This window comes from Amaranthus tricolor, chromosome 12 (assembly GCF_026212465.1).
Source record: "Amaranthus tricolor cultivar Red isolate AtriRed21 chromosome 12, ASM2621246v1, whole genome shotgun sequence".
Taxonomy (NCBI): domain Eukaryota; kingdom Viridiplantae; phylum Streptophyta; class Magnoliopsida; order Caryophyllales; family Amaranthaceae; genus Amaranthus; species Amaranthus tricolor.
The window spans coordinates 10,919,805-10,931,193 of record NC_080058.1 but is presented as its reverse complement, the minus strand read 5'-3'; the positions used below and the strand labels follow the sequence as shown (position 1 = coordinate 10,931,193).

At 32.6% G+C, this 11,389-nt stretch overlaps 1 protein-coding gene across 1 annotated transcript; it reads right to left on the bottom strand.

The window, feature by feature from the left end:
* Positions 1-1,344: 1,344 nt before the first annotated feature.
* LOC130797305 (uncharacterized) lies at positions 1,345-3,094 on the bottom strand. Its single transcript, XM_057659865.1, has one exon. It carries the CDS (start codon positions 2,750-2,752, stop codon positions 1,634-1,636), a length of 1,119 nt encoding a protein of 372 aa, XP_057515848.1. The 5' UTR covers positions 2,753-3,094; the 3' UTR covers positions 1,345-1,633.
* Between the last annotated feature and the right edge of the window lie 8,295 nt (positions 3,095-11,389).

Genomic DNA, 11,389 nt, shown 5'->3' with positions numbered 1-11,389 from the left:
TAATCTCAATATTTCTTTAAATCAATGCAACACTCTAAGGTTCACTTACTTAAGATCAATCAACATCAAGGTTCTCTTGTTCCCTTATTTTAAAATGGTTCTTTATAATGTATCTTGAAATCACTAATCTCATAATATACTAGTAACACTCATTACCATAAATTTCTCAATTATGTGCTCATCTAACTAATACATATAAGTTTCCAAGATTCTTCAATATTTAGGGTTTAACACATGAATAAAAGATTATACAAGTGAGAATCATATCAAAGCAAATAACCTTATATGAACAAGAAAATAAAACAATTAGAAGAGTAAAAGAAAAAACAAGAAGCATATACCTCTTGGTGACGACAGAAAAGGAATGGAAAAAAAACAAATTTCGAAATAAATCTTTGACTTGGATCTCGATTCTTACTCAAACAGGACCAAACTTCATTTATTTTTCCCCATTTTGACAGAATTCAAGGGTTTGGAAGGGGAATTTCGGTTGCTGCTATGTTGACTACTTCTTCAATGGAAGAAAAGGCTCACAATTATTGATTTTGCTCGAAAATTCGATCAGAGGTAAGCTATGGTTTGATTCTTGAGAGAAATAGAAACAAAAGAATAAGGGAAGGAAGGAATCAAACAATAACACATAGTGATTAGGAAGATTCGAACCTTGATCTTTACACCATAAATCGACAAGAAGAACAATGCCTCCATAAATTGCTTCGAATCATCCAAAAATGGCGACAAGAGATGAAGACTTGCTATGTATCTTGGAAAAACCCAATGTAGAAGATGATTAGATTTTCGTTAGCCTTAATTTTCGAGTGCTAGAAGGAGGGGCGTTTATTCTGATTTCTCTTTTGGTTTGAAGTTCGAAGATGGAGAAAGTGAGCAGGATGGAGACTGATTCGAATGGCTTGAAGAAGGAAGATGGTGAATGCCTGCTTCTCTTTGGGTTCATACGCGTAAGAGAGAAAGAGAGGAGGGCTTTTGGGTGTTGTTTTTGTTTTTTTTTCTTTTATCAATTTAAAAGAAAAGGAAAAGAGGAGAGGAATTAAATTGAGAATATTTTATGTCATGTGTATTTAAGATCATTCTCGCACTAATAATTCCCTTAAACTCACTCATCTTAAATTATTAATTTCTCAAATGTTACAGTTTTGAACGATTTTTGATGGAAAAAGTTAAAAAAGGTTACGGTTGTAAAACGTTCAATAATACGAGGGTACCATTGATAATAAAAAAAACTTAGGGGTACCATTGATAATAAAAAAACTTAGGGGTACCATTGATAAAGTGCCAAAATTTAGGGGTACCATTAATAATTTTCCTGAACGTAAAAAATTATGTTGAGTTTGTATTATACAATTTTAAACTTTGAACACAAATCACTAGTACATTGCACTAGTAAAATTAGTTTAACAAAGTGAACAATTACAAAATTCCTTTTAACTATACAAGTTATCAATAAATTTTTTATGTACATAAACATCATTTTTCTTTCTATGTTGGCTCTCCAACAACTGTACAAAGAATTGGAAGGAGACAAGTATCCATGGTATGATATTTTGAATGATTGAAGTAATTATAAAGAGACATAAATATCCTCAACCTCAACCATCCATTGGATTATAACAAATCACAAAATTATGTAAGATTGACTATTAGTCTCACTATCCGAAGGAGCTTTACGGTGCACATTATTTTTCTTATCATTCTTATTGTGTCTTTGATTTGCTTGGTTGGCCCCACAAACGATGGTAAACTCAAACCCATATGCCTTACCAAAACATTTGAACAATCTTCCACCTTCCGTTTTTGAACGTCGATGATGTCTATGCTCATGCCGTAAGCCTTCACCTACTAGATTATTACCTCTCCCTCCTACAACCCTCGATGTCTTATTCAACTCCATTTTCCACCGTTCGATCTTTGTCATCATCCCTTCTTCACTATTCTCATCCGCCCATTGTAAGATGGAGCTCCCATCATCATCATGATGCGCTGCCGTCTTATTACCACCACGAACTCGATTTTTATATGTCATCGTCGGAGGCATGTATAACCCTTTAGCCACCGCCTCCGCCACCACGGAGGCAGATGGGCCCACATCCGAGTTACAAATTGATGATCCACCACCTAAGCTTGATGCTGGGCCTTGTCCCGGGTAAGGGTCGGGTCCCTTCCGTGTTGGATCGGATACCCGAGAATCATTATCCATAGTGGTCCATGACCGTTCACTTTTGACCCTACGTAGTACAATATTTCCTTCGTGTTCGGGTTTCAGTCGGGTTGTTTTTTTATTCTCTTCTTGGGGATTAACAATAGAAAGCGGCATGCTTCGCCTGTGGTTTTCTAACACAGACACAGTAACATTAAGGATTCCTTGGGGCCGACCTGATGGACGACGGATTTGAAGGGCAACTGAACGACGGGTAGACCCGATTGGACCCGAAGCGGGTAATATGTTCGCAATCGCTACCCGAACCGACCCGATAAGAGTGTCACGGAGCCAAGCTTGACAGTAAATTTCAATCTCAATGAATGATGATTCAGAGGAGAGTAATCTGGGTGTGACCCGAAAAACGAATCTATCATTCCATTCGGGGCAGTTATTACCATTATGGTCAATCCGAGTTGTTTGTTTTCGGGCCGGGTTGATCCACCCGACGACGTAGGTGTGCATAGATTTACCCATTGATGCAAGATCTCGAGCTGAAAGTACATTGATTTGTAATAATTGAAAGGATTCTGTCATTGTTAATAAATAAATTATTGAATTTGATTTAGAGAGTCAAATTCAATAATAAATTAAAATAAAATTAGCTAATTAATTACTGGATAGATTAAATTATAATCTATCTTTACCTCATCTTCCATCATTCAATATTGATCGATCTTCTTGTTGCCATTGTTATGCTATCATCAATTTTTAAAGGAGATCTCTAAAGAGCTACAATGAGATAAGAGATGATCAATAAGCTGAGGGTAAGAGAGGAAAGGAAATTTTGTTAGGCAATGCAAAAAGATGTAATTTGTTATTAATTTTCATCCTCAATTTTCTCATTAATTTGCTTGGATAAAAGATAAAAAGAAAATTAAAATACTATTTTAAATCCTAAAATAGAATGCATCTATAAATGGGTTCAAAAATTTATGTAAATTTTTTAACGAATTTATGTCTAACTAAATATTCAGGTATTTAGTTTTGTTAATCCATATAAATTTTATTGTAAATATTAACAATAGTTGCATGATATTTTATAAAACACCAAACAGACCTCTAACTGCTAGCATTTGTGGTAAATGGCAAGTAAGGGATCGTATTCATATAGACGTTCTTTTTACATATAGTCAACTGGTTTAGGGATTGCATATTTTAAATTGAATTTTGATGGTTGATTGCATAAAGGAAAAATTAGCAACAAACTACACGAATAAACATTAACTAAATTTAGGGATTTGATGTTATATATTTGCAACATATTCCCTCCGATTCTTTTCAATTATTCCATTTTTTTATTTGAGTAATTCACCTTAATTGTCCCATTTCTATTTTAGAATATAACTTTAGACCAAATTATCCTTATACTATTCATGTAACTACCATTAACTACACTAATTATCCCCCCAATTCTAATTAATACTCTAACAAATGACTCCCTCCTTTATTAACCTTCCTCCTTCTAATTTACACACCCCAACCCTTTGATTCACCCATCTCCATTCTGAAACCCTAGATCTTCATCTTCCTCATGTCTTTTTCTTCGACGGCGCTACTATTCTAGTTGATGAACCCCCTTCTGGAACCCTAAATCTTCATCTTCCTCTTTTCTGAAACCCATCCCTTTTCTCTTCGTTCTGTCGTCTGATTTTGAGTTTTTTTTTCTTAAAAAATCTGGTAATGGAGTCACCTAATTCTTCTCTCTCTCGTCCTGCATTGAAGTTGTTGTTTGGTGATTGTGAAGATGAGGATTCGTATATTTCCTCACCACATTCTTCTGTTGAAACCTCTTCAAATTGAGGAAGAACCATAGACAATGAGGATGAAGAAATTTCGGCTATGTTTGATTTGGGACTTGATCTACCTAATGATGACCTTTTTCCTTCATCTGACTTGAAAGATTATGATGGGGAAGATGATGATACTGTTTATGATGTTAAGGAGCCCTTCTCTCGTATGTGAAACGGTTATTCTTTCTCTCTGACTAATGATGTTACATTTTGTTTTTGTTATTCTTGATTATGCATGTTCGTGTATGTTGGTCTGTGATGATTTTTTTTATTGACGCTAAAGAAAAGCTCAATGATTTTTGAAAAGAGGGCTTGTTAGTTGCTACAAAAATCCATATACATACTCACAGTGCCACCAGTCTTCATGATTTTAGGAGGCAAAGAGTATCTTTATGGATCTCAATGATGAAAACATTATATTTTCTGAGAGATACGCTTAAAATGATTTTTTTTGCCATTAAAAATCCCAAAAACTTTCCATTAAATGTTTAGTCATAAACAGCTTGAATGAATCTACATGATGTTTAACCCTAAACATTTTCATCCACTACAATAAGCGCAAAAGTGTGAATATGAATATTTAACCCAAAAGTATGACTGTCCTTGTAACCGTTTCTACTGTTGTTGGTTTTGTTACTACTGGTCGGTTGTTGTTGTTGGTCGTTGTGTTGCTAAGTGTTGCTGGATTTGTGTTGTTGTGGTTGTTGGTTCTGTTGTTTTTTTGTTGCTCTTAGTATTCTTGCTGATTCACAATTGTAGTTGTTGATTCTGTTGTTTCTTGTTTGCATTTGCTGTGTAGGTTTGGGCTGCTTCTCATGACTATTTCTTTTGGATAAGTTTTTAAATTGTAAATGGCATTTATGTTATTCGTTTTTTGGCGCATTTTTTAAAAAGTGACTAACGTACACAATAAATGCATATTTTGTTTGTTCGACCTCTTTTCTAAAGTCAATGAACAAAATGATATCCGTATTCACATGGCCAGAGAAAAGTGTTCGTTATTTGTAGCTATCAATAAAGTGTTGAAGAGATCGAGGAGGAAGTGGAAGTATAGATACAAACCCCCTTTATAAAATGTAAATTTATTTTTTCAGGACGCAATTTTTAATTATGTAATTTAATTAATGGCTATGAAGACTTTGTAATTTTTAATTATGTAATTTAATTAATGGTCATGAATACTTTGTATTTTTAATTATGTAATTGAACAATTTTAAATTTTCCCTCCAAATTTAAACTTATTTAAATTGAGGGAATAATTAGAGTTTAATCAACTTTATTACCAAAAACCCTACATCACATGGCTATACTATTCAAGGTGGTCCCCTCTCACTTTCTTAATATGCGTGCGCAATTCAAATGGAACAACTCAAATGAATTGGAGAGAGTATATGAAAATCATAGGATAAACATTCAGCCGGAAATGATGAAGAATTTAGCAAAAAGTCCCTCGCCCATTTGCTCCATGTTAGTAATAAGATTAGTTATATATTGTCTAAAGCCTTGGATTTATCGCTCTTGAACTCTTGCTATGACCACAAACTCAATAAAAGAACACTTCACACAATGACCTTAGGTTCATCTTTTAGGAGTCACAAGGGTTTCCTAAATAGCTTTTGGACTTTAAAGCCTTCGATCAATGGTATGGGTGTCAATTCAAAAACAAAATAACTTCATACACGATTGACTATAACGACCATCAATGGAGATGGGTAGGCCTTTTCACCTTCATGACTCAATCTTTTAGACTCAAGTCATGAAGTTCTCAACTACCTTTCCACGGTTACAAGTAAGCCCTCTATGAATCTATGATTACATTAATAGACCCTTACCATTTCCTAGGCCCGCTAATGTTTCTTTGAGCCCTTAACATAGAGACTAGCTATTAACAAATCATAGAATAAAATAATAAAAGCAAAGAAATAGCACAATAAAACTAAACATAATTAATTAATAAACTAATAAAAATTATCTCTAATAAAAAAAGTTAAAAACTAAATCATAAATTATAAAACTAAGCACAACAATCAAAACTAACATAAACAAGAACTCACATCTAATATACTACAACAATCTAACTACAGACAAGCATGAAATTTAGCAATGAAAACTAATAAAGCGAATTAAGAAAGCTTCATCAAACAATGACAATGGTAGAAATGAACATGAAAGAAGAAATTGCTCCAAAATTTGAACAATTTTGAATTACTTGAATTACACCCAAATCTAATTAGCTAATAGCCTAATACAAACTAAAAAATGTAAAACTACAAAGAAATTTAATTGGAAACAGTGGAGGATCCATCATCTAAAGTCTAATGGAGCACCAATAAATGCACGAAATTTCATGAACAAAAAAAAATCTGCTTCAACAAACCAAAAAGGCAGACAGTAGAGTCGCAGGTTGGGCGGCGCCATTTTAGTAGAATTTTCTAAGAAATAAGGAAATGAAATGAACTAACATTTTCAATTGAAATCAAGACCCGTTAATCAACTTCGAAATCAATAAATCAAAACCAAATCAACAATCAAAGAGAAATACAAATAAGGGAGAAGCCCTAAAATTTGTGGACGCCATTGAGAAGCAAATTAGAAAAGAAAAGCAACTTTGCTTCTACTGAGATGGAGCAGTAGAAAAAATTTATAGAATTGACATATTAAAAGGTTCCAAAAAATTAAAAAGTGGTAAGAAAGAACCTAAACTAATCAACCCATTACATAATCCAATAAAAAAAGCTCATTACCCTACCATTATTAAAAATAAAACAATTTATGTGTACGGATTTGAATCCCTAAAAAAGAATCTAGGTCCCTCACTGATAAATTAAGTAGATGTCCTTAAATCTTTCAAAAGGATGAACCATTAAATGAGATTTGTAGGAGAATAGTGCAGCTATAGTACCTCATCCAGTGTAATATGTGGACAAAGAAGCACTTATAGTGAAAATACGAAAAGGTCTCCTTTAAAATGACATATGTTATCTTTATATTTAATGCTTTCTACATAGCTAACGAGAACCACCATATATAAGGTTATAGCCAACTCTCTAAAAAAAAAAGAAAAATCACCTCAAAATTAATGACGGTAACATCCATAGACCAAATCAAATATTCTTTAATACTATTAGGACCTTTGAACTTCAATTAAAAGATGAGATATAGATACCCTTTCGGCCATCACTCTCAAGGTATTAACATTCTGAGAAACTTACTTTTGAGCTAAGCTTCTGTCTAAATTACATTTACTGAGAATGAACAACACTTATTAAATAGGGCTAAATAGCAAAAACAAGTCTCTCAATCAACAATCTCTCTTGAGAAAAAACTCTTAAACTTAACAAAAAATTTGGCGCAAATTATTTATGTCCAATCCTAAACAAGATCAATTTGGCACTAAAAGAAGGGTCTGTGATTCTCTCTTGGACAAAACTTCTCTTAAAAAGCTTTCACCAAAATGACCAATAATCATTTGGTGTAGGGTGGGACCTAGAGTCTGACCCTGCCTGACTCCAAAATAAGGAGAAACGAATTAACTGCGTTCATAAAGAAAAAAAAACTTAGGGATAAAGCAACGCAAAGGTCCCCAGACGGCAGTAGAACTAGAAAACATGAGCTGAGGCAACAACATGTCTACTAGGGTCCCAAACAATCGAAAAATAAGGTTTTTTGAGAAGACGCCTTTCGTACCCAAAATTGCAGGATCCCAACAAAGAGGGTGAAGTTCCCAGCCCACCTAACTTACAAGGGATAAACTTGCCCACTGGCGCAATTGTCCTCTTTCAATAACGAAATAACGAGATAGACATGGATAGCCACACTGATGCCAGCTAGTGTAAGAATTTTATCCTGACACTTCCTAAGACTGCCCAGAAGTAGGTCCAAAGCATGCTCGATGGATCAATCATTGAGTTCCAATTGTGTGAGATTGATCTTCTCAATACCATCAAATAAAACAACTGCGAATTGCAGTTTGTGTCGATGGCTTATCAACACTGTAAATCAAATAAAAACATTTTTATAATGAACAATTAAGACCAACCTGATCCATGTACACATCACCATATTTCAGATATCTCAATTTACAATGTCGAGCAAAAAAGTGAAGAGAAAGTCATACATTTAAAAGATTCTTATTAAAGTTATCCCTTATAACCATGCTTATTAAATCCTGATCCAGATCTACGATTTTTACTATCCTACGATTTAAAAATAGTCGATCTGAATTGCAGGTAGGATCTTAATGTTGATAGAATCGAGTGATGCTACTAAGCTTAAGAATTTAGGTGGTAGGATCATAACACGATTCTTCGATCCAACAATTTGATCCTACAAAGATAGTATCAATTAGGGGTGTTCAAAAATATCCGATCCGAATTATCCGACCCGCAATATCCGGTATCCGGTTTTAAAAACCGGATAATTCAAACCAGGTATCCGATTTAAAAATCGGATACGGGTCAATATATTGAGAAAACCGGATATCCGGTTTTCTACTTCTGTATTATTTTTAATTTTAAAATATACAAATATTTTTTCATAAATTTTTTTTGTTTTGGTTGTTAAATTTACTAATATTAACGATTCTCAGTTATAACTAAATTGTATAAGTAATTTATTGTTAATTATTTAGACTTTTGAAAACTCAATCATATTTTCAAAATGATTTGTATTCTAAGTTTAAAAAATAAGCTTTATTTTTGAAATTGTTTAAAATAAAGTTGATTAAAGAAAGAAAGCGAAGTGAGCTTAAATAGGTATGTCGAAAAAAACTTAAAATTGTTTAAAAAAAGATTTAAAAAAAATAAAAAGTTGAAAATCGGATATCCGATCCGGCTTAAACCAGATATTCGGATTCCGGGTATCCGATTTTTTCGGACCGAAACTAGATAGTGATTTTCAATATCCGAAAAACGGGGTATCCAGATTTCCGAATCCAAGTCGATCCGATATCCGATTTTGAACGCCCCTAGTATTAATCGTAAAAAAATTTCATAAAATCTAGATTTCATTTATGTGTATATATGTATGTATCTAAACAATTAAATCAAAACGACTATAAAATTTAAGTTTTTCTTAATTTGTAGTTTAAAAATAATTATAAAAGTATATTTTTTCAAAAGTTAATAGATGAAGTAAAATATTAATTTTTGTTTACACCTTAAACCTTACCAAAAGAACATATATACTTGTAATCAGTTACTCAAAGCATATTAATGCATATTTGTAGGATCACACGATTCTATGATTCAATTTTAATAAATTTTGATCCTACCTCCTCAGTGACCCTATGTAGAATACTGATCCTAACAACCTTGCTTATAAACTTTTAAACTTACCATCTTAAAATAATGACGCATAAAAATTTTAATTTGGACATTACTTTAAGATTATAAAGTACTTAAATTAATCACTTAAAGGGATAACTAATAAGTAGTTTAAAACTTTATTACACAAGTTAAGAATTTATAATCATAGTTTTTATGTTGCCATGCTTACAATTTAAAAAAATAAAATTTTAAAAAAAAATTTGTCCTGGTAACACTGATTGAGACAATATCTTCTAAAACAAACAATAGTGAGTATTATATTTTAACGTAAAGGAAAACCAACTTCAACACCATTGTAATGGCCCAAACCTGAAAGTGATGACTAAGAGCACTTTGAATTCAATACAATTATAACCAGAATTACAACATCATATTGCTTCGTCAGTCTTAAGTTTTAAGAATTTCAGTGTAACATAAATTATTATCATAATCTTAAAATAAAAAAAAATACTAATAGCTCCTAATTTAACATAACACAACCACTTATATTTGACATAAAAGTAAAACCTAAATTAACACTCAATTTTAAATCCTAATTTGACAAGAATAATTTGAAAAAAAAAAAAGGATATTCGATAGAAAATCAAAAACTGGGCATCAAAACAATCTAATAAACCCTAATTTAACATTATAGAACCCTAATTTCAAATAGCAATAATCTCCATCTCCATTATATAAAAACTATTAATAGTCGACATATATCCAATAAAGATGAAGAAAAATAAAGAGGACATTACCTGAAAAGTGTTGATACTCAAATTCGAAATGCAGAACCACGAAGAACAATTCAATGTCTAATTGTAGACAGCACTTAGATGAGACTAGAGAAGATTGAAGAAATTGAGAGGGATTGAAGCAATTAGGAGGAGTATTGAAGCGATACTGAAAACGTAATGAGAGGAATAGTAAAATGAATACGTTTTTCGGCCCGTGTTACAGGCGGTCGGTTTAATATTAGCACGTACGTCGCATATGAGACAGACAGCCTACTATAACCATGTACTGTAGCTAAAAATCTGTCATCGTCATGTATAACTTAAAACTAATACATATAGTTTAAAATCACATATAGCTTAAAATCAATCACATAATGCTTACTATTAGCCTTTTACGTGCTTCTTTAATTAAATAAGGATAATAATCTATTAGTGGAAAAATTATATAGTAATAATGATTACTTACACTCTAACAATGATCACATATGCCTTAAGAATATACACTTAGATAAAATAAAACATATAGTGTAAACTTTCATCCACAAAAACTAATCGCATTTAGCTTTGGTTCGGTGATGAAATGAGGAAGTGCAAAAGACATTTGAATACCTGGATATAAGGTGTAATCGAGGGTAACTATCAGTATGCTGAAAGAGCTTATAATCCTTCCGTTGATGAGACCTCAAATCCTGCAATACAACGTTAGCCTTGTCCGGGGGTGATTTCCCGGAAAACCCCTCCGACGCTCAAGTCAGATCGGGAAAACGAAAATAACGAATATATGATAATTAATGAATGTGTTATATTGGATGAAAACAAGATTAATAGATTATAGGATGAGTTCAGATCAATTGAAGGATAGTTGATCAAGAATATAGATTGTAAGTAGGAGGGCAGTCCTTTTTGTGGAGTAATGGTAGGAATATATATAAACTTAGTGAAAATGATGTACGCAACATGTATTTATAATGGTAGAATGGAGGTTGGATGGTGAATTAACGTGAGAATCATGGGTATGATGGGTGAGTGGTAGGTTATGGTGAGTAGTGGGTAGTTATTTTAAGAAGTTATTAGACCGAGCTGGGTGGTTTAGGGTTTGACTAAATAAATTACGGGTTTATTTATTTGACCCCATAACATGCTTTAAACCAATTACATATATATTAAATAGCAAATCTTCTGTGAGATTGGCGCATATGCGACCACTCACATGTCCAAACCATAATTTTAAAGTTCCTATTTTAAAGCTTGAATTAGACATTTTGGACCTTGAAATACTCATTTTAAGCCTTGGATTTGACGAACTTTAAATTATTGGAATATACATTCTAAGTTTTG